Here is a 25,264-nt window from a genome sequence, read left to right on the forward strand (position 1 = left end):
ACGTGTTTGCGACGCGCTCCCTACACCAATTGTATTTGTTGTTTATTCTAGTGCTAGTTTGTGTGGCTAATATACAGTGCTTGTACTCAAGGATCACGTACAGCAGAGAAACACTTTTGGACATTGGAAAAGTTTCCCATGGGCTTAGCTTAGACCTTTTGGACCATAGCCTTCTTCTGTGTTTGGATCATGCCAGCTCCAGCCAGCAGGCCGTAACACCACGATCACGCTCAGGCAGGCAGAGCAGCCGACAACGAGCGCATCCAAGACGGAAGCGTGGCAAGAGAGGAGGGTTACATGCTAAACTAAAGGCTAGAGCCACACGACCACCATTGCCTAGCCTTTTGGTAGCTAATGTCCGCTCTCTCGAAAACAAGATGGACGAGCTGAGAGCTAGGACAATAGCTCAGCGGGAGATCAGGGAGTGCTGTGCTCTGATCTTCACGGAAACCTGGATCACTGCAACTACGCCGGACTCGGCCATTCAACTACAGACCCACTCAGTGCACCGCGGAGACCGCACATCTGCCTCGGGTAAAAACAAAGGTGGCGGTGTATGTGTTTATGTCAACAAGCGATGGTGTGTGGACGTTCAGGTGGTGGAGAAACACTGTTGTACTGACATCGAAGTGTTGATGGTGAAGTGCAGACCCTTTTATTTACCGAGGGAGTTCAAGTCAAGTCAAGTCAAGTCAAGTTTATTTATAAAGCACGTTTAAAAACAACAGCAGTTGACCAAAGTGCTGTACATTTAAGATAAATAAAATAACTTAAAACACAATGTAAAAGAGATAGTTAAAACAGGAAGCATAAAATTATAAAAACAAAAATAAAAATAAAAGAAAACAACATCAGTAATGTATCCAGTACTCATTTTGATTTAAAAGCCAAAGAATAAAAATGGGTTTTCAAACGAGATTTAAAGATGTCAACTGTAGGGGAGGTCCTGATGTGAAGGGGCAGCTTGTTCCATAATTTCGGAGCAACGACTGCAAAAGCCCGATCACCTCTATGTTTTAATCTTGACCTCGGTACAGTTAAGAGCATTTGCTCAGCAGACCTCAGTGATCTGATGGGAGTGTGCAGGCTTATAAGATCAGAGAGGTAGGTAGGTGCTAACCCATGCAACGCCTTAAAAACAAATAATAAAACCTTAAAATCAATTCTAAAACTGACTGGTAACCAGTGTAAGGATGCAAGGATGGGGGATATATGGTCTCGTTTATGAGTGCCGGTTAGTAATCGTGCTGCTGCATTTTGAATCAGTTGCAGACGACGAAGTAGCGACAGACTGACACCTGAATAGAGACTGTTACAGTAATCGAGTCGAGATGAAATGAAAGCATGGATAGCTTTCTCAAAATCCGTGGAACAGAGAAATGGCTTCACCTTTGCAAGCAGACGAAGATGGAAGAAGCTAGATTTGATGACGGTATTAATGTGCTTGTCAAAACTAAGATTTGTGTCAAGGATCACCCCCAAGTTCCTTGCACAGGGTTTATTATATATCTTTAAGGGACCAAGGTCATAGAGGTCAGGGGTACCAAACACAATGACCTCAGTTTTCTGCTCATTTAGGTGCCGTTTACACGAGACCGTTTCCACTGGAAACGGTGTCGTTTTGATGCGTTTCGGCCTTGCGTTTACACGATAGCGTTTCAGAAACGATCCGCGTTTACACGAGGACACGTGAAACGATGAAAACGATGTAGTTCCCATGCCAGGCCACAAGTTGGCGTTGGTTTTCTTTTTGCAAAGTTTTTTTACGCATGACGCGCATGCGTGGAGGGATTCAGTAGGAAGCGCGGCAAATTGTTCATTATTTACAAAATGGCCGGTGTGAGAGGTTTCGTGTGGACAGATGATGAAGTGGAGTTGCTGCTCCACACAACCCTAAATTACAAAACCTCAAAATCACAAGAAAATGTAGACTGGGAATCGTGCTACTCAAGGTACGCTGACATCCACGCTGAATACCTTGAGCATTATCCTGCTAATGGGACGGCAGATGGCAAAGACTTTCCGCACGACCGCAGCGCAATAACGAAGGCCCAGGTAACCGGCAAGCTGAAAGCGGTAAGGATGAAGTACAGGCAGGCAGTGGATTCGGGGCGTCGTAGTGGTCATGGACGTGTTGTGCTCCTGTTTTTTGAACTCTGTGAGCAAATATGGGGCGGATCGCCAGCCACTAGCACCCTGGAAGTAGGTCTCGAAACCGCCGATTTAGAAGACAGTGGGGCGGACAGCACAGCTTCGAATTCACGGAGCTCTACGCCCTTGCCAGCCATGAGCTACGCTCCCATGGATGACCCAGGTGCCTCCCCAGTTCAGCTGGAAGTGTCACAAGCCCGTCGGGCTGAGCTTGAAGTACGTATTAGTAAACATTGCTAAACGGTGTAATTGCTGTTTGTTTTAAAAAATGCTTAGATGTGTACATCTGTGCCGTATTTACAAATAATATAACATCTGCTTTATTTTTTAAGGCAAAGCTGTCCAACCATAGGAAAGACAGACTGAAGCGGAAAATGCACTCTGACCCAGCAGTTCTGGAAGAGCTCCAGCTAAAGAGGAGGATGATCGACCTACTAGAGGAGTCAGAGAGACGCAACTCAGAGAGACTGGATAAAATTTCAGAAAATATTTGCAATATCACCTCAACGATTAGAGATGGCTTTACACTTCTTGGGCAACTAATGACCCAGCAGCAACAGCCATACAGTTTTGCACAGGGGCACATGGGACGATATGCACAAGGGCCATTTGCACACACCCAACAGCATTTTTTCAGCGGCCCTGCCAGTGCACAGGCACATAGGGCCCCAACACAGCACAACTCTCAGCACAACTCTCAGCACGGGGACTTTCTGGACTTGTGACAGACTTTGGAGTTTACTTCATGTACATAAATGGGACATGCAGATGGTGTGTAAAAAGCACACCATCTTTTGTAAAGCCACTTTGTAATTGCTCTTTTAACCTTTTTACTATTTATGCATGTATAGCACTATTAGTGATTTTGGTATTGACATTTTATTTTCCTCAATAAAAGCATGAAAATGGCACTTTCAAACGGTTATTTGTTTACAAACATCACTCAAAAATTACACACAACTTTTTTTTTTTCCCCAAAGCAACATCAACATACTGCTGTCTAAAACTATCAGTACCTACATAAGCAGTTTTCCATTTACATTGATTACACAAGTAATCACAGGACGGCAGCTCCAAATTACATGCAGTGTGAAACTGTACATGACAGAAACAGAATCATGGATCGAGGTACTTTGTGACAATTCTTCTCACACGTTTCCCAGCACTTTCATTGCAGTCCGTCACATATCTATTATTCTGTGTGCGAGGCTGCCAGTCGTGGTCGATATCTATGGCGTTACGCACACATTGTGCATCCACAGTCTCTTGTGCGGCCTCGTTATCCCACCATTTGCTTGTCCTCCCAGGCCGCTTCCAGAAGCGCCTTCTTGCTGCCCTTCGTCGCCGAACACGCCCGCTCAGAACCTGACGCATGATAGAAATGCGTCTCCGTTGATCCACATGATGGTGTAGCAAATGTACATTTTGTTGAAGAAGGGCTGCTAAGTTTAAAAGACTGAGCAGCACAAGAAGCACTCGTGAATCCGCCATAGCGAGTATTGTTTACCAATTTGCGCGTGCGCGAAAAACTTTGGCCGTCGCAACCAGAGTGCGCATGTGCGAGTCGAGCGTTTTCAAATCACCCCGGTTTCAAGTGTTTACACGAGAACGCAAGCCGGTGCGTTTCTGAAACGCTCCACTCTGGACCCCGTTTCCAAAACACATCGTTTTCACTCTGTTGTCGTGTAAACAGAAGGGCGAAACGCATCAAAACGACACCGTTGTCGTGTAAACGCAAGGCCGAAACGCATCAAAACGACACCGTTTCAAAATGAAAACGGTCTCGTGTAAACGGCACCTTAATTTAAGAAAGTTTTGAGCCATCCATGTTTTAACTTCCTCCAGACAGTCCAGTAAGGCCTTCAAAGGACTCACTGAGTTTTTTTTCAGTGGCAGATAGATCTGCGAGTCATCTGCATAACAGTGGAAGGGGATGCAGTGTTTTTTAAAGACTGAACCCAAGGGGAGCATATAAATTGAAAAGAGGGCTGGGCCAAGAATGGACCCCTGGGGCACCCCACATGAGAGCAGGCTTTCAGAGGAAGAAATCTCTCCCAGCCTAACTGTAAAACTTCTGTTCGTTAAATAGGATTTGAACCATTTAAGTGCAGTCCCTTTAATACCAACAAAGTGCTCCAGTCGAGATAAAAGGATACCATGATCTATGGTATCAAAGGCAGCACTAAGGTCTAAGAGTACTAAAATGGCAGAGTCCCCCAAATCAGTAATAGTTAAAAGGTCATTTAAAACTTTTAAAAGTGCGGTTTCAGTACTGTGATATGCTTTAAACCCAGACTGGAATACTTCAATAACACCATTTTGGTCTAAGAAGGTCTGGAGCTGAAGGAGGACAACTTTCTCCAAGACTTTTGAAAGAAATGGCAGTTTAGAAATTGGTCTGAAGTTGGATAAAATGGTTGGGTCAAGGTTTTGTTTTTTAAGAATAGGTTCTACCACAGCGTGTTTAAAATCAGCAGGGACACAACCAGAATTAAGACTGCTATTGATAATAGACAGCACACTCTTTCCCACTGTGTAAAAAACATCCTTTAGTAGGCGAGATGGAATAATATCTAAAGGACATCTTGTGGGTTTCAACTGGTTGACTACTTCATTCAGCAGTGAGAGAGACACGGGCTCAAAGTGGTCAAAGGTAGTAGCGGTTATTGTGTGAACAGATGGGTCGGTGACAGGAGGGATAATATGAGACCTAATATTAGCTATCCTATCAACAAAAAATCTTAGTAATTTTTCACACACAGCTTTAGACGCAACAAGAGGAGGAGCACCGGGAGGATTAAGAACAGAGTTAATAACAGTAAATAAAATGCGTGGTCTGTGACAGTTATTAGACACAATCTCAGAGAGATACTTTGTTTTTGCTGCTCTTACAGCTCTCTGATAGTTCAGTAAAGATTCTCTGAGCGCATCAAAAGACACTTGAAGTTTATCCTTTTTCCATTTACGTTCGGCTTTTCTACACATCTGTCTGAGTTCCCTGGTGCCACTGTTCAGCCAAGGCTCAGTTTTAAGTTTTGGTCTCCTGATTTTGAGAGGAGCAATGGTGTCAAGGATTTCTGAACAGGTGGAATAGAACAGAGAAAGTAAGTCGTCAGTGTTCAGCTGGCTGGGCCAATCAAGAAGTACTGCATTGTAGCTATTTTGATAGCAACGAATAAAGTGATCAGCAGTAACTCAATTAACCATACGAGATCGGTGTGTAGGCACATCAGGTTTGGCTGACTGACATGAAAGTGAAATCTCAAATATTACAGGCATGTGATCAGAAAAATTAACTTCACAAATTTCAATGTCACAGAGAGGCAGGCCACTAGACAGTACAAGATCCAGAGTATGTCCATGTTCGTGTGTCGGGCCTTTAACTAACTGCGCAAAATTAAAAGAGTCCAAGACATTTAAGAAATCATTAGTCATGGGCGCATTTAAGCAGCAGACATGAATATTAAAATCACCTAGGATTAAAACACTGTCATATTTCGGCATAATTCCTGCCAAAAATTCAGAGAAGTCCTGGATAAAATCCTTGTTGTATTTCGGTGGTCGGTAAACCAGTGCGCACAGTACAGGGGTGGACAGCTTGATTTCAAATAACTGCAGTTCGAAGCTGGAGTAAACATCAGTTGTTAGCTGCCGGCAGCTGAAGCTGCTTTTATAGACAGTAGCTAGCCCTCCGCCTCGGCCCGTTAACCGAGGAGAACTGAAATAGTGACAGCCTGGAGGGACAAGTTCAGAAAACGGGCTCAACTCACCCAAGCTTAGCCAAGTTTCCGTCACTAGGAGAAAATCCAAGCCTCGAGAGGTGAAGAAGTCATTCAGGATAAAAGTCTTATTGGCTAGAGACCTAGCATTAACCAGGGCAAGCCTGGCTAAAACAGAGTTGCTATCCGGCTGCGATGCACGACCCAGGGGGCGAAGATTCCGGTGATCCACTCCACCTCTACGGAGACGGGGTGAGGGATGCCGAGGAAGCTGGACAGTAGGTCGCGGAGCCACAGGTACAATCCACCGATAAGCGGGTTCCAGTGATCGCCAGGATATGGTCCACTTGGGGTCCGGGGCAAGACGGTTCAGAAAGTCGCGGGGGTTGACCATCGGGGAGTGTTTAAACTTCGCTGACACACCACCTCGTTTCCCTCGTTTCCTGTGGCGTTTCTTGTTTGCATGAAGACAAAGTGGGCTGCGGCGAAGGTACAGAGGCACAGTCTCCAGCACAGGTGGGACTCGAAACTCCTGACATCCTGGAAGTAGTCGATATTGCTCTTCAACAATGACTTTGATAGTTAGAAGGAATTGGCGGTCATAAACCAAAAAAGTGGAGACATTACTGAAGAGAAACAAAGCGAAAATAAGCAAAACAGGTAACAGCTGACGGCAAGCCACACACACCGGCGCCATCTTGAATCCCTGTATCCGTCGAGCACAGTTCAGTGCTGTGTTTATGCTGGCTGTTTATATCCCGCCGCGAGCCGATCGGACCACAGCGCTAGGAGTACTGCACGACATCATCAGCAAACATGAGACCGCCCACCCAGATGCTGTGTTTGTTGTTGCCGGGGATTTTAACAATTGCAGCCTCAGGACTGTTCTCCCTAAGTTCCATCAACATGTGAGCTTTCCCACAAGGAATAACAACATTCTGGATCACGTGTACAGCAATGTGAAGGATGCATACAAGGCTGTGCCCCGCCCACATTTTGGACAGTCCGACCATATTTCTGTGTTCCTCTATCCAAAGTACAGGCAGCTCCTCAAACAAGCCCCCCCAGCAATTAAAAGCATTAAAGTTTGGAGTGAAGAGACTGATCTGGTGCTTCAGAACTGCTTTAATGCCACAAACTGGGATGTGTTTAAGAATGCTGCTCTGAGAGAGGACAGTTCTGTGGATTTAGAGGAATATGCATCAGTGGTTACCAGTTATATCAGCACATGCGTTGATGATATTGTCCCCACCAAATGCTGCAAGATATATCCCAACCAGAAACCATGGATGAACTGTGAGGTACGCTCCATGCTGCATGCACGCTCAACTGCATTTGCCTCTGGTGACACGGAGGGCTACAGAAAGACCAGATATGACCTACGTAGATCCATCAGGGAAGCCAAGAGGCAGTACAGACTGAAGCTGGAGGGATATTACAAACACTCTGATTCCCGACGCATGTGGCAGGGCTTGCAACACATCACTGACTTTCAGCAGAGGAACAGCAGGATCACAGCCTGCAACAACGCCCTACCAGATGAGTTGAACCAGTTCTATGCTCGCTTTGACACCCTCAACTCCATCCAATGTAGAGAGATTCTACTACCGGAGGCAACACAGAGCTCTTCACCCACTGTAACATCGACTGAGGTGTGCAAGGCCCTGAGGAGGACCAACCCCCGAAAAGCACCTGGCCCAGACAACATCCCTGGCCGTGCTCTGAGGGTCTGCTCTTCCGAGCTGGCCGAGGTTTTTACAGATATTTTTAATTTGTCCCTCTCCCAATCATCTGTGCCCACATGCTTCAAGTCCACCACTATAGTGCCCCTCCCCAAGACAACCAACACAACCTCTTTGAATGACTATCGTCCCATTGCACTCACTTCACTTGTAATGAAGTGCTTTGAGAGGATGGTCATGTCCCATATTAAAGGATCCATTCCGGACACATTAGATCCCCTGCAATTTGCATACCGTCAGAACCGTTCAACTGATGATGCTGTTAATGCAGCCATCCATACAGCCCTCTCACACCTTGAAAATAAGGACACTTATGTTCGAATGCTGTTTATAGACTACAGTTCAGCTTTCAACACTGTCATCCCAAGCAGGCTGATTGAAAAGCTGTTCACCCTCGGAATACCACCCTCCCTCTGCCGCTGGGTCTTGGACTTCCTTACAGACAGACCTCAGGCAGTCAGAGTTGGTACCAGGACATCAGAAACAAAGACAGTGAGCACTGGGACCCCACAAGGCTGTGTGCTCAGTCCTCTCCTGTACACCCTCTTCACCTACGACTGCATCCCCTCCCAAAGCAACACCTCCATCGTCAAGTTTGCTGACGACACCACCGTCATTGGGCTGATTACTGGGGGAGAGGAAGCAGCTTACAGGGAAGAGGTGGCCCACCTGGTGTCCTGGTGCCAGGAAAATAATCTCTCCTTAAATACAGAGAAGACTAAGAAGATGATTATTGACCCGAGGAAGAGAAGAGACCAGCATGCTCCATTATTCATCAACGGGACTCAGGTGGAGAGAGTGAAGACTTTCAAATTCCTTGGCACCCACATCAGTGAAGACCTCACCTGGACCTACAACACAGCACAGACTGTCAAGAAAGCTCAGCAGAGACTCTTCTTCTTAAGGAAACTGAGGAAATTCGGATTATCCCCCAAGCTCCTCAGCAACTTTTACAGATGCACTGTGGAGAGCATCCTGACAAACTCCATCACGGTGTGGTATGGAAACTGCACCAGTCAGGACAGGAAGGCTCTCCAGCGTGTCATCAAAACAGCACAATTCATCTGTGGAGCTGCCTTCCCATCACTACAGGACACTTATAATACCCGGGTAATAAAGAGGGCACACAACATCATCAAGGACCGTACCCACCCACAGCACACACTGTTCACACTCCTGCCGTCTGGCAGACGTTACAGGAGTGTAAAAGCAAGAACAACCAGACTAAAAAACAGTTTCTATCCACAGGCCATCAGGCTACTGAACCACTGACTGATTACCAAACTGTGATTACCTGCCTTTCTTTCATCTGTATATATCTGTATATATTGCACTTGCTTTATTATTTATTTATTTTTATTTTCTACTTTTACTTTCCTAATATACTAGTTCTTAAATTTTATTTTAACTTAGTTGCTTATTTCAATTGTTTGTAAAGCAGTCGCAAGTAAGAATTTCATTGCTCAGCATAACCACAGTGTTTTGCGGTGTACATGACAATAAACTTCTTGAATCTTGAATCTTGAATCTTGAATATAAACTGTCAACATTAGCCTGCTTCTTAAACCAGGCAAAGACCCTACACTCCCATCCAGCTACTGCAAATCTCACTTTTAAATGTAGACCTTAAAATAATTTGTAAAGTCCTTGCCAGAAGATTTAAAAAAAATCTTACTTCCTGAAGCTTTGAGATGCAAAATCCATATCTCAACCAAACCAACCAAACACAGACAGGATAACGCAAGGTGCAGGAACACCTGGAGACACAGCTGGGAGTAATTACAGAGACAAGACAAGGAGAAGCAAAACTAAACACAAAGTGCACATTACTGTGAAAATAAAACAGGAAGTAACCAAAGATGATACAAATGCAGACTTGACACAACACAAGGAATAGCATACACACTGGGGAAAACAGACATGAGACTCCACGCAAAAGGGGGACACTAAACACAGGGAGAACTAAACTCCAAAGCTATGGGAACTTAAGTGTACATGATTAAATGGAAGCCTAACCACCACACACAAGGAAACAACAGGAAGTGAAACTAAACACAGTAGGGTCAAGACACTGGGACAAAAGAGACACAGGAACACAGACATGAGGAAGACAAGAAGGAAGGGAAACCGGGATAAAATACAATAACTAATAACAGGACTCAAAAACTATAACAAACTGAGAATCTAAATTGTATGGAAACTAAGAAACACAACTAGAAATATAACAAAAACCAAACCTCACAGAAAGAACACAAAACACTGGGCCAATGGCCCAGGATCATGACAGAAGAGCTCATTAACATAGATTATGGCATATCAACATAGGTCAATTATGTAAAATTACTCAGAACAAAAGAGCTCAGCTGGTCTGAATTACCATTCTGTTTCTCAAGAGAAAAATATGTGTAAAAGCAAGACTTAATCTGTATTATGTTGTGTTATAAACAGCAGTTTTCTGACATGCGGAAGTTCAGAAGAAGGACCCACAAATTCTTTTTTGCTTTATTTTACCATAAAAAATTATACTCATTGAAATTCATTTCACTTCATATTTTTTCACCTTGTTTACACCTTTAAATCCAAACAGTTTGAGATCTGTTGCATTACTGTAAATTGTATTACAAGTAACACGCTGCTCGGGTTTTGTTCATAGATTACCAGCTCTCTCAGTTGATTTGCTAATTTGCAACATGCTAACTGGCACTGCTCTTGGTTAGGAAAAGCATTATTCTTTATTTCGGTGAACTGGTGATTAATGCAATATGTGCTCATTAATTAGCAGGTTGGCACCTATCTGCATGTTATTTGCAATTGCAGCCTCACACTTTGTAACTATGGCCCTAAAGCTTGTGGCGCATATTGAAATGATCCAGAACACTGCAGTTTCATATTGCAGATGTCTCAGTTTATGTCTTTTCTTTTATTTCTTTGTAAAGTGTAGAGTAAATGCATGAGGATAAAACTGGATAATTACTTGTTACCCACTGTAAAATGATGTGTTTTTGTTTTTTTTTTTTGTTTTTTAATAATCATTAGTATAGTTATACGGTGCAATTGCATATTAAGAAAAAAACGTTTGTAGTGTCTCCTTTTGTTAGTGTTTGATGCTCCTTGCTTTGCCAGACAAAGCAGTTTCTCAGGGACATTAGCATACCATCCATGCAGAGAAAGAAGTCGAAGTTAACCACAACAGTGGACAAGTTTGCAACAGTAGAAGCTGACAGCAGAAGGGGTCCTGGGAAAAGTCAATTACTATTTTAGAACGTTTAAAAAGTTTCTTCAGTGTGAAATCCACAGTCGCCCTCCTGTGATTTGTGCCATGGCAGTAACACTGTGTGATGGCTTCTCATACTGTGACATACTAAAACTGTCTCTGGGAACTTCTCTGTCGTATCATTCTGTCTGACAACTCCCAGGTAAACCAGTTCTCCAGACGGAACACAACATCTAAACCTTGTTTGTATGCTTACAGCATGTCCACATCCATGTGCTGCCCAGGAAGGCTGGGGACTTTAAGCGAAATGACAGCATCTATGATGAGGTAAGATTTTTGCTATAAATTATCATTTATATTTTCACTGTCAATCAGTGTGTAGAGGACACAAGAAAGTCTTGGTCAGAATGGGCTTAGTGTCAGATTTTCAGTAATCCATATCAAGAAATAATTAGTAAAAGATACCAGGACTTGTATGGTTTTGGAAGTATGATCTGGATATTTTTGGATACTACTAGGCAGTAAGAACATAAATAAATTAAAATAGCACTCTGGTGATTGCTCACTTATTTTCTAGTACTGCACAACTGGTATTGTTCTCCAAGACTAATGCTTCAGTGTGTTACTGCAGAGGTATGAAAACACAATTCGCTGCTAATGAACTGAATCACCTGTGGCTCCTAATAACTTTAATTAAACATTGGAGATATGAGTTTGAACAAATATCAGTGGGCTCTACAGCCCTCAGGAGCTAGAATCTTCAAACCAATGAGCTACAGCACTTCGCTCAGAAATTAATGAACATGCCTTTCAGGCTATTTTAAATTTCACTGTGACATTTTGAATTTGTAACAAGAGAGTCTGTGGCAAATGAATATCAATGACTGGTGACTTTGATATGAATGTTCTAATAACCAGGTCTAATAAAAAGAGCTCACGATACTTCCTTCTCCTGCCTGAGGGAAGAAATGAAACGTGCACTTCCACAGCCGAGTCACAGCAGCAAAATGTAAATAGGTTTGTTTTTAATTTGCATGTGATCATAAAGGTTATTGTGAGAGCGGTGGCACCATGCCTATTTATTTTTCCATGTCACATCCAGAAAATGAGAACATTTCTCTTTGAGGTGTTTTTCTTTGTGATGAATAATTGGCCAATGTTTGTTCCTTTCCTACCAAACTGATATAAAATGTTTTATAGCCCAGATTGTGCACATTTATTTGTTGATAAAAACTATTTAAGAGGCAGCAGAGCTGGTGAAAACATTTTCTCTCAACACTTGGAAGGAAACGGCCATCTTCTTAGATTATGAATGATTCATTTTGGTTATGAATTTTCAGATTTCAGTGGATCAGTGTTTAAACTGGACTTATGGATAATATTGCATAATATATTATAATTTTTATTATTATTATTACTAAAACAAATCAAAACAAGTTGTGAGATATGCATACACTACATGGACAGAAATATTGGGCTATTTACACATTATACCTGCAGGAGCAGCTCAGCCATGGAAACACAGGCCATGAAGCTCCAGTACACAGTTTTTGTGCTGATGTTAATGCCAGTGGAGGTTTGGAAGTCTGCAGTGTTGGGGACTTTTTATGCACTGTCAGTGTCAGCACTTGGTGACCCCACTTTGTAACTTCATGTGGTCAGCCACTTTGTGGTTCACTTCCTGTAATTCTGTGATTTCCTGTGAACACTTCCACTTTTCCATAATATTTCTTTCAGATTCATTGTGGAATATCTAGGATGGAAGAAATTTCATAAACTCACTTATTGCAATGGTGGCGCCCTATTATAGGACCATGCTTGAAATAAGTGAGCTCTTTAAAATGACTCTGTGGTTTTTTATTCACTCACCTCTTTTCACTCTATGTGTTTATACCCCACTCTACATTTAATCATTAGTTCTTATTAATCTCTGGCTCCCTTCCACAGCATGTCTTTTGTCCCGTCTCCCTCCCCTCACCCTGAATCGGTCATGCAGATGGCTGCCCCTCCCAGAGCCTGGTTCTGCTGGGGGTTTCTTTCCGACTGTTGCTGAGTGATTGCTCATATATAAACTTTACTTGAATGAATGTGTGCGTCTTTGTATATACAGGTGCTGGTCATGAAATTAGAATATCATGAAAAAGTTGATTTTTTCAGTAATTCCATTCAAAAAGTGAAATGTCTCAGTTTCTCATGTGGGCCCTTGATAAAATGAATTGCCGATCCCTGCTTTGGATGGTTATTGACATAAGAAAAGTACTCTTTACAAGATGATATTTCACCTTCAGGACTCAAAAGGTGCATAAACATTACTGCTTCAGCACTTCTTGTAGGTAAAACATCAATAAGAAGTGTCAATGATCTGCACTCATTGTAAATTCTCAAAATGTATGACTATTTCTAAATAACACTCTCCTTATCTCAGACAATTGCTCCAGTGTCCTTTATATATATATAAAATTTAAGAAGTTTGGAAATCTCACAAATATATTTGAGTTGCATTAATCAGGTGAGAAAATGCTGACGAATCTAAGATGCCAACAATTACCATAAAAATTTAGATGATCTTTATTGTACATTTAAGAAACTTAATATGCAAATTTAAAAAAAACTGAGAATTTTAAAATATCAATTTAAAAAGCAGGGCTTGAAGCCCACCAGTGCTTCTTCACTTCTTCACTCACCTCTTTTCACTCTCTTTGTGATTATGCAGCACTCTGCATTTTATTATGATAATAATGCAAACATTAGTTATTATTAACCTCAGGCCCTTATCCACAGTGTTTCTTTTGTCCTGTCTCCCTTCCCTCACCCCCAACCAGTCAAGGCAGATGACTGCCCCTCCCTGAACCTGGTTCTTCTTATTAAAAGAGAGTTTATCCTTCCCACTGTCACAAGTGGGGTCATTTAGATTGTAGGGTCTTTACCTTAAAATATAAAGCGCCTTGAGGCGACTGTTTGTTGCAATTTGGTGCTATATAAATAAAATTGAATTGAATTGAATGTAAACATCAGTATTTCATTTCATTGAGTGTATACATAGATGTATCTCTGTGTGAGTGTGTTTTGGTTCATATCATTGTCTCTCTCACTGTCTCACACTCTCTGTCTGTTGGTAACTCTGCATCCTTCTGAAGTACCAGATGGCAGATCAAATTTTCTTTAGCGTAACCTTGCCCAAAAAGATCTGTCACAGTATGTCATGCTTGTTTTTCTAGCTATGTTTGTGTCTCTTTCTATTCTTTGCCTTTGCTTTATTTACTTTAGTCATTTGAAACTCAAAGCTTGTCAGTACTTATAATACAGGCATTGTTAAGTGTTCTATTTCTGTCTGTTTCTGTTCTTGCTGATTACGGTGAGCTTGTCATTTTTAGAATACAGTCAGCCTACTTGAAATCCATAAATGTGACATTCCTGGCTGCAGCAGGAAACGCTCAGCCAAAATACATCACAATTCACATCATGTGTTCAGGAAAGGCTAAAATCTGTCTTTGCTGTATAACTTTCCATGTTTCATACCATTGGTTTTAGTGCTCTGAAATGTTTAGCAAACTTGCAAAAAATGTTTAGCAAACTTGCACCATTTCTAGGACTCCCAAACTCACAGTCAAGCACTGTGAGTTTTTAGGTCTGTGAATGTTTAGGGATTAGCCTTAGTGGTGGAGACTGATATTTTGCCAGGAGTTATTAAAAAAGTGTTCCCTCCCTGCAGAGAAGAACCAACCAATCTGTACTTTGAACATTCCAATAAAAGACAAGGTTTTGGTTTGAGCTTTTCTTGTTTACACCATTGTTTGGTATTGCTACTTGCAAATTGTCCTGTTTATATTCTGACCATATACAAACACTCAAATTTCAATTGTTATTTTTACTTTTTACTGAGACAAGAGCAACTTTCACTTGTAAAGATCCACTTCGACCGCTAATTAGGACATTATGTGAAAGCCGTAAAGGCGTCCTCAGATAATGTAGAGATCACCAGCCTTATCTGTTAAAATTAAAAAGAGAAAATAATAGTCAAATAAAAAAAAAATTAGGCAAAGCTCTCTGTGTGTGTGTGTGTGTGTGTGTGTGTGTGTGTGTGTGTGTGTGTGTGTGTGTGTGTGTGTGCGTGTGCGTGTGCGTGCGTGTGTGTGTGCATGCACACGTGTGTGTGTGTGTTTTAAAATTCAGTTCACAATATAACATTAGATTAGCTCAAGACTATTAAAATGGCACAAAGCTGCCCAAGAAGCAGTGGTAGCCAAGACTCAGATTACTTTTAATAATTCGGTCATTTCATGTTAGAAGGGCATTGTCTTCCATTTAGTTCTTTCTATACTGATACAATGACCTGGTAAGTTATTGTTTTGCATCAACAGACTGTCTGGACTGTAGCATACAAATAAACTAAGATACTCTTACACAATGCTATATTCATCAAATTTCTTTTATCTTACATTTTAAAATGAGTCCATAGTCAAGGTTATAGCTGGCGTTTGATTGCCCGGCGCTGCACCTTGCTGAGGTACTGTTGCTTGGGGCTGAGAATTTCAGCTGTTAGCTACCAGAATGTATAGCTATCATCACGGTTAGCTAGTGGGCGCAATCATTAGCACTAGCAAGCTGTCGTTCGGTACCAAAGAAAAGTCATGACAAGATTCCTCAAGGAATCACCAGCAGCAAGTATAATCTGTCCAGCCTCCTGATCTCTAGGAGCAGTTTTTTTTTCCTCTGTGGAAAAGAAAACTAAATACACTGCTCAAAAAAATGAAATTATCACTTTGAAAACACAACAGGTCTCAATGCAACTTTGGGCCCTCATGCCACCGTCATGAATTTTGTTTCTGATTGTTTGGTCAGAGACATTCACATCAGTGACCTGCTGGATGTCATTTTGTAGCTCTGGCAGTGCTCATCCTGTTCCACTTGCCCAAAGGAGTAGATACTGGTCCTGCTGATGAGTTAAGGACCTTCTTCAGCCCTGACCAGCTCTCCCAGTGTAACTGCCTGTCTCCTGGAATCTCCTCCATGCTCTTGAAACTGTGCTGGGAGACATCCTCCACCTGTAAAACCATTTCTGTTTTGGGGGTTCTCATTGTTGCCCCTCTAGTGCACCTGTTGTTAATTTAATTAACATCAAAGCAGCTAAAACTGATTAACAACCCCCTCTGCTACTGAACTGACTTTACCTCTGATGAGTTCCACCTTTAAATCTTTATACAGAGCCATCGTCTGGGAAATGCATACCACCTAGTTAATGTTTGAGAATGCTTTTAATACTCCACTTGAACATTTCAAATACCTTGGTTGTGGGTTAATCAATTCTCCAGCAGTGTTTCAGGCTTCAGTAAATGATGTGCTCCACTACTATCATACACTCTCATCTCCCCAAAGGACATTGAAAAAATTATCTATCTATCTATCTATCTATCTATCTATCTATCTATCTATCTATCTATCTATCTATTATTATTATTATTATTAAAAGCTGAAAAATGTGAGTTCCATGTATCTTTAGTAACCCTTGTATAGGGTACATTTTTGAGAGTGGGCAGGTGAAGGTGGACCTAAAGAGAATGAAAGCAGTCACAGAATGGAATGGCTTTAAAGCATTAAAGAACTAAAGGAACAGTTAACCTCCACACTGGTCTGGTCTAGCCAATTTCTGGTGGAAAATGATGCATTGGACTCTTTGCTGCTCAGACCTGAATGGTGAGTCCCCCCCGCCCACACCATCACCTCAACTGCTGTTGTGGGAGTAGCTTACTGTATCTTGATTGATACTTTATTGATCCCACAATGGGGAAATTACAGTTAACACCCATTCAAGAAGACAAACAAAGAAACATGGGGAGATAGGTGAACTGTGGCCATGCTGCCCCCTTCTGGAGGCGCTGCCATTAAAAAGACAGAAACAATAGCGAAAACTTATAAGGATAAGTGAGGAAAAAAAATAATCTCATACTTTTTATACGTACACACATACACATACACAGTATAAGTTTACAAAAACCTCTGCGATCGTGCAAGAAGCACATGGCATATAGCATGGGAGCACTAGGGTGGGGAGGACAGGGATGAAGGAAGCCAGCGGAGGCGAGGGGGGGTCGGGCTACTGTGGGCTGACTCAAACTCCCCTCCTCAGCTAACAGTTCTGATAATATGTGGAATGTTCATCAGCAGATAGGTCAAGGGAGATCAGTCCAACACAGATCAGAAGAAGACAGGACAGCGTAGAGCATCTGTTTACAAAACTGAGATAAGCGGCAGTTCAAGGCTGCCAGAGGGCCAAATTTATGATTCTACAACTTGTTTAGGTATAGGCTGTACTGATTAATTTGTTGACAGCCTTTAGTCTTTCTGGCACCTCTCTGTGGTGAAAAAAAATCCAATTATCTGAATCCTCTTGGTTCGTTCCTTCACCGTGCAGAAACAGAAACATATGCCTCCGGATCAGTCTGAGTTTGATTCTGTACCTCCCTGCATTCCCGTCATAAGCAGCCTTACCACGGCCCAACAGCTGCCTAGACTTCCCAAATTGTAGCGACAAGCCCAGTATCTCCAGGTTCAATTCAGAGAAATCCTAGTATCAATAAGCCAAATGTGCATGTCCTCCATTGACAGTTCAGCCAGGCACATCATCTTCCACCCACACAGGAATCCATAACGTAGCCATGGGAATGTCAATAGGATAGGAGGGAATAGAGTTCTCCTTTCCCCAATCTCCTCATGGTGAAAAATTTGATTTAAAAAAATGGCGTTGAGAGACCAGCTGACCAGATCCATAATTATAAATTCTAGTTCAGCAGTTGTGTGAAGGGATCCTCTAAGCAGCAAAGCAGGATATAAAAGCAAGGGTTGGGGAGAGAAGAAAAGTGTGTCCGTCTCCGCTGAGAGCTGAAGAAAAAAAAAAAAACCTTGTCTGGACACTGGACCAAAACAAATGCCTAACTGATCCACTAAATGGACCAGTTCTTGTATAGCACTTTCCTACTCTAAGTGAGCACTCATACAATACATTTGTATTCACGCATTTATACAAGCATTTCCTTCTAGAGCTAAGTGCTTACTGTCTAACATTCACACCCTGACAGTTGCATCAGAGAGCAACTTGGGGTTCAGTATCTTGCCCAAGGATACTTGGGCATATGCAGCCCAGAGCAGCCAGGAATTGAATCGCCATCCTTCTGATTAGTAGGTGACGTGCTCTGCCTCCTGAGCCACAGCCACCCCTGGCTGACTTTCAATAGATCACAGCAATTAGCTGCTCTTCTAAGCCCAAGAGCCTGACCCAGAATCAGGTCGTTTACAAGTTATTTAGCACCAGGTTCTCCACAAACATGAGTGCGCTGTTGGAGAGGGGCGACCGCCATTCGGCCGTCCCCCAACCCAGTCACGAGCAGTTCTCCTTCACCAAGGTGCTTGGCTCCACAGTATCCTCCACGTCAGAAAGATTGGCTTTCCTCAAAATACATTGCATTAAAAACTGCACCTAAAAACTGCCCCCAGATTCATCAGGCTTTATGAGACTGACAAAATTCTTGATCCATCTGCTGTTTGGCTAACGTCTAGTTACATGAGAACTTACCCCATTTTCTATCTCTTCCAGATTAAGACTGTTGTTTCCAGCCCTTTGTTGGACTTAACCCTTTGTCTTGATCAGATAAAAAATGTTTTTGGGTACAAACTCACCTGAATTATCACCTGAAAATTTTTGTGTGCATTTTCACTCTCCTCTGCTCATGGCTTTCCACATTATCAGCCAGTAAGATTGCCCCTTGCTTACTTTGTAAAATTTTGTCTTCTCTACAAAAAAAACAAAAAACAAACATTAACCTATGCCGGTTACCAAGTCTGGCCTTGAATCTAGTTTTTCTGGTTAAATAAGGCATTCATCTAAAAGCTTTGGCAATATATGCAAAGCACAAGCACTTGTCACATCTGAGTGAAAGAAGATTATTTCCTTTTCATATACAGCCACTGTGTTTGTCTTCCAGTTCAGCCTATTATCATTGGGGAAACTGAAATACTTGTACTCCTCCACCACATCGTCATCTATGCTAGGAAAGACAAAGGCCACGTAGCCGTCGTTTTCCTTCCGAAGTTAATCACTATCTCTCTGGTCTTACACACATTCAGAGGCAGGTCATTGGTCTCGGACCACTCCACAAACTCATCCACAAGTGCTGTGTACTCCTCCTGCGCATTATTATTAGATCCAACAACTGCAGAATTGTCAGTGTATTTCTGTAGGTGGCATGACCTAAAGTTGTACTGAAAATCTGAAGTGCACAAGGTGAACAGGAATGGCAATAGCACAGTCTCATCCCAGTGGAGGTTCTGAACTGTGCATCACCAAATCAGACAAAGCATTGACCAGTCCCACATACTACATCCTTTCTGTCAAGTAGTCAGTAATCCATGAGATGGTGAACATATTTACTGGGATTTCCTGTAGCTTGTCTCTCAGAAGCAGTGGCTGTTTTGTGGAGATGTGCTATACAATGTAATTGTGTAGCTGATATCTTAAATTACCCTACTCATTCATTTTAGACACTAAAAAAGCTGGATCATCTGAGGTACCAGTTTCTTTTCGGCACAGGAGAGTTGTCTCACAAAACACAAGAAGAAATTTAATGAAAAAATGACTAACAGAGAAAAAAGAGAGAGAGAAGTCTACTACTGCTCTAAAGATTAGACTTCATGAATTAAGCCCTGCTGCTTTTTGTGTTTCCTGCCGAGAGGCAGGGAGACACTTAGGGATCACTTTTCCATTGTCTGTCTCTACATCTGTCCAGCTCTCTGGCTGTAAAGCTTTCAGTACCTCAGTAACTTTTTTCTGTAAGAAACTTTCAACCACCAATGTGGGTGAACTAAAGCTAAATACTAAAACTACTTTTTTTCTTGTTTATGGGCAAAGTTGATTTAACAGTTGCAGTGAGGGGGTGGATGTGAATTTGTTACATCTGTTTGTCTGACAAGCTTTCTTAGAGAAATGCGTCCTCATGTTCTGCTCATCAGTAACAAGCTTTTGGAACAGTTCAGGTCCTCTGAAAAAGAACTTACAATTTTAGTATCTAGAAGACTAAGTAAAATAGTAAACAAAATAAAGAATCCATCCCCATCCATCTTTCCTAAGTCCACACCTTTTTATATGTTTGTTCCACTGAATCATTGAATTTACCAATTCAACAATCACTGTGACATGAACCCAGTGGTTTCACAATTAAAGAACAATATTTTCACAAATGCTAAATGGTTAATAAAACTCAAATCGCCTCATCTTCCAATATCAGTTAGAATGGAGGCATATCTGACTCAAAACAGAGTAAAAAACAACAATCCTTATTAACATATCAGCCAGCCTCCCCCTTCCTGTTTCCAAGGAAACAGCTCTCTTTTTTCCCAGTCTGACCTAACAACCCACCTAACCCATGAAATACTTGTTTCTGTGATAACATGAAACTTACCATCAAAATTCATTTTAAATGACGTTGGCATTAAGCCAACTGCCACATATTAAGCTTGTTATTGTGCTTATCAATGTACCATTTCAACTCATTGCATGTTACAGCCATAAAAACTGCTGAAAGACATGGTCCAACTTTTAATAACCACACAGCTTTTTGAAATAAGTGCCCTGCTTATCCTTTTTAGTTATTAGCTTGACATGGATTCCAGCTGCTCTTATTGTTAACAGTAACCAACAGGAGAATTAATCAGTGGGAAATATGAAAAGTCAATGCTTTTTCCTCATCTCTGTACTTGGCTTTCCTTGTGAACACCAGGAACTCAGTTACATCTGAGTCATGCGTGTGATCATGGAACAAAATTCCAGTTCCTGATTATGTTTAGAATGTTTTCTGTTCTTCGGTATTCCAAATTTTCCAGATTTTTTCATTATACCCTATTATGCAGTACCTCACACATGGATCATGGAATGCCTAAAACTGTACAAGATCAACAGGACCCTACATTGGAAAATCAATGGGGGATATGAAGAACAGCACTAGATGCCAAATTCAAACCAAATGCATAAGTCATGCTTGTTTCATCCCATTGATTTTAGTGCTCTGAAATGTTTAGCAAACTTGCAAAAAATGCTCTGAGGTTACCGCTAGAGGAATGTGCCAGAAAGTTTACACTCAAACGAGCTGACGGGGGATATGGACACAAGGATGACTTTCCACCTCTCACGAAGAATTATCACGAGACCACCTCCACAACCTGTTAATGTGAGCCAGCTGTTACTGATTGTTGCATCGCCACCAGGCCCCACCCCACCCCCCCCCTTACACACACACACACACACACACACACACACACACACACACACACACACACACACACACACACACACACACACATTTATAGCAGGAAGAATTTCAGCAACAACCCTTTCAGCTTCTCCCATAAGATGTTACTGCATTTCTCCATTTCCTCCTCTCCATTCCTCTGTTCTCATGAGAGTGCATGCTTTCCCATCCTTGTATCTGAAGCAATGTAAGCTTAAAAAGCACCCATGTATGTCACTGTCCAGTGGGGATTGTCACATTTATGCAGGAGCATAAACAAGGATGTGATAGAAGTCGCCAGTTGGGTTGTTTTTAATTTCTTTAGGGAATCTCTACAGAGCCATGCTGAAGTGGGGGATATTTTAAACACGTATTCTTTCCAATTTTCTAATGTTTCTCTGTAGTGCAAATGACTTTGCTCATGTGCAGAAGGAAGCTGGAAGGAAAGGTGCTTAAAATGGCTTCCATCTCTAGTCCCTGCTGGGAGTGAAAGCAGAATAGTAAACAGTCGGACAGTGTGAGGTTGGCTAGAGATGTTATGGAGGACACTGAATGTCCCCAGATGATCGTTGTCCTCACTGTACTCTTCATGAGCAATGCTCTTGTGGATCAATTAGGAAAATTCAATGGAAATGGGTTACTCTGATGAACAACCACACAGACATTGTAAGTTCATGGAGACCACAAATAGTGGAGGGGATGTAAAGGTCACTTGATTCAATGCATTTGAGTCCACCAGTGAAGATACAGTGTGTACAGTACCAGTCAGAAGTTTACCAGACTGGTATTGTACAGTTGTGGTCAGAAGTTTACTTGCACCCAGGCATGAATGTAATGGTCATTGTGGGCATTTTAATGATTTCTCTGAACTGTTTTTTATTTTCAGGGTGGAAAGATTGTACAGCATTAAAAGAAATTGGTCCACAAGTTGGAAATTATTTTGGATTTTTGGCAAACATATACATACAGGTTAAAAATATTTACACATAACCCCACTAATATTTAGATAAATGTAACTTAGCAAGTTCTGCCTTGACCAGATGCTTTTGATAGCCATCAACAAGCTTCTGACATCATTCCAGGTAGATTTTTTGCAACTCTTCTTGTCAGAATTGAGGTCAGGGCTTTGGGAAAGCCATTCCAAAGGCTTAATGTTAGCCTGCTTTATCCATTCCAAAACCAGTTTTTAAGCGTGTATGGGATCGTTGTCCTGTTGGAACACCCAATTGTGACCTAGCTTTTGATTTGAGATGAAGTTGAAGAATTTGACGGTAGTCCTCAGTCATCATTCCATCCATTTTTTACAATGTACCAGTACCACTGTAACCTTCTTGGGTTTGAAAGCCTCGCCTTTACTCCTCCACTTCTCTCCACTTCTCATTGTGGCCAAATAGCTCAATCCTTGTCTTATCTGACCATAGCTTTTCTCTGGAAGGCATTTGGCTTGTGAATGTGGGCAGCTGCAAATTTCAGTGAGCTTGAAGGTGTCAATTTTGGAGCAGGGGCTTCTTTTTTGGTTGGCACTCTCTCAATCCATGGCCATGTAAAACTTACTTCACTGTGAAACGTGATGCTGGTCTTCCAGCTTATCCAGCTTATAGTTAAGGCTGAATCAGGTTACCCTGAACTCTCCCTTAGTTATGCTGTAATAGGCCTAGGCTGCTGGGGGGCTCCCGTGATGTACTAAGCATTTCTTTTTCATTCACCCCTTTTCACTCTGTTTATACAACACTCTGAAATTAATCATTAGTTATTATTAATTGTTGGCTCTCTTCCACAACATGTCCTTTATCCTGTCTCCTTCCCCTCATCCCCAACGGGTCATGGCAGATGGCTAAGCCTGGTTCCCCTGGAAGTTTCTTCCTCTTAAAAGGGAGTTTTTCCTTCCCACTGTTGCCTAGTGCTCGTTGATAGGGGGCTGTTTTGATGGCTGGGTTTTCTCTGTAATTATATGGTTATTATATGGTCTTTACCTTTCAATATAAAATACATTGAGACAATTGTTTGTTGTGATTTGGTGCTGTATAAATAAAATTGAATTGAATTGTTCAATTAACACTATTCAATTCATTAATGTCCAAAAGATCTTTCAAAATGAATAATAAGCTTCTTAGTGTTGAGTGAGTTGAGTGTTGTTGCTGGTGGATTGTGACAGATTAAAGAAGAACCTGTGGTCAAATCATTTCCCAAAGTGCTCTTTGGGCTGGTTTTCAGCTTTGCTGTTTGCATTGTGGTTATACCTAAACACCAAATAAAAGAGCTTGCATGCAATCCTCATTAGGATTGGGATTTGTGTGTGAGACTGTAGCCTAAGGTTAATCTTGTTAATTGGTAAGTATGTGATGGTGCATCTTAGGTCACATTATGAAGTAAATGCAAAGGTAATGATAATATAATACAAATTATATTCTCCAGAGAGTAAGAATAATAGTACTGAACATGTAGGGGTTTTTGTTTGTTTGTTTGTTTTGTTTTGTTTTGTTTTGTTTTGTTTTGTTTTGTTTTGTTTTGTTTTGTTTTGTTTCTACGCCCTCTTCTATGGAAATGAATCATCACTCCAAGGGGAAGAACTGACAATTGAGCTGATTTGGATTTTTGAGGGGCCACAATATCAGGAGCTAATAAGCAGAGAATATTAATCCAATTAATTCAGTCACTGATATTTGAAAATTTATATTTGGGTAATGATGCAATTTTTGTAACAGTGGATTTTAATCAAACAAGATGTGATTCAAGTGCAGATTGCCAGATTTAATTGAAGAGGTTTAATAAAAGTATTGCATTAGAAATTGCAGCTATGTTTGTACATATTCCTCTATTTTTAAAAGTATTTGGACATTTGGCTGGCAAGCAGTTTAATTGGGGTAACTGTAGCTCAGGTGGTAGAGCAGGGCATCTACTGATTGGAAGGTTGATGGTTTAATTCCTGGTTGCTCCAGTCTGTATGCCAAAGTATCCTTGGGCAAGATGCTGAATACCAAGTTGCATTAATTGAAGTTAGATAGAAAAGCAATTAGACATAAACAAAAGGGCTTGCATGAATGGTAAATGAGGCAAGTTGAGTAGAGTAGAAAAGCCTTATATAGGTCCATTGCCAAGTGATGCATGCATTATCATTGTACGCAAGCATACAATGAAAAGTATGTTCCAGAACAGCCATCCAAGAAGAATACAAACAACGGAACAAACAGGGGAGATAGGTGTCTGCGGTCATGCAGCCGTTATACAGGCGCTGCTGTAGCAGGGAGGGAAAGCAAAGCAAAAAACAACAATAGGATAGGTGAGGGGGAAAAAATCATCTTATATTTTTCCCATAATGGGGGGCACAGTATGAGGTTGAAAAACCTCTGCATAGTAAGCACATATAGCATAAATGCATGGAAAAGCATTTTCCATGCATTTAAGCATGGGGGGGGGCTACTGTGGGGCTGACTCAAACTCCCCCCCCTCAGGTAACAGTTCTGATAAGATGTGGAATGTTCATCAGCAGCTCGGGCTGGGGATATCTGTTCACACAGGTCAGAAAACAGGACAGCAGGGCGTCGAGCATCTGTTTACAAAACATCCAGGAGAATAATGAGATAAGCAGCAGTCCAAGGCCGTGAGGGAGCCAAGTTTCTGATTCTACAAATTGTTTTGGTACAGGCCAGACTGATTAATTTGTTGACAGCCTTTAGTCTTTCCGGTATCTCTCAATGGTGAAAAATCCAAATCATCCAAGTCTTCTTGGTTTGTTCCTTTGCCGTGCAGAAACAGATACGTCTCCAAGATCTAATCCCTCCAAATCAGCTCCAGATATACTGAGTCTGAATTTGAGTCTGTACTTTTCTACATTCCCATCATAAGCAGCCTTACCAAGGCCCAGACAGCTGCCCAGACTTCCCAAATTGACAAACTACAAGTCAGGTATCTCCAGGTCCAATATGGAGAAATCCTAGTGTCAATAAGCCAAATGTGTATGTCCTCCAGGCACATCATCTTCCACCCCTACAGGAATCCATAATGTAGCCAGCTGGGAATGTCAATTGGATAAGAGGGTTCTCCTTCCCCCAATCTCCTCATGGTGAAAATTTGATCAAACAATGGCGTTAAGAGACGAGCTGACCGGATCCATAATTATAAATTCCAGTTCAGAAGCTGTGTGAAGAGAACAAAGCATGG

At 41.7% G+C, this 25,264-nt stretch overlaps 1 protein-coding gene across 2 annotated transcripts in view; it reads left to right on the forward strand.

Annotated features, from left to right (window-relative positions):
* The window catches only part of fhit (fragile histidine triad diadenosine triphosphatase), a 324,470-nt gene that overhangs the window by 279,687 nt on the left and 19,519 nt on the right, over positions 1-25,264 (forward strand). For both annotated transcript variants that reach the window (XM_030723868.1, XM_030723869.1), the window contains one exon: positions 11,085-11,153. In XM_030723868.1, the coding sequence (XP_030579728.1) occupies positions 11,085-11,153 (69 nt within the window). The remainder of the gene's footprint in view (positions 1-11,084; positions 11,154-25,264) is intronic.

The sequence above is a fragment of the Archocentrus centrarchus genome, unplaced genomic scaffold (assembly GCF_007364275.1).
Source record: "Archocentrus centrarchus isolate MPI-CPG fArcCen1 unplaced genomic scaffold, fArcCen1 scaffold_29_ctg1, whole genome shotgun sequence".
NCBI classification, from domain to species: Eukaryota; Metazoa; Chordata; class Actinopteri; order Cichliformes; family Cichlidae; genus Archocentrus; species Archocentrus centrarchus.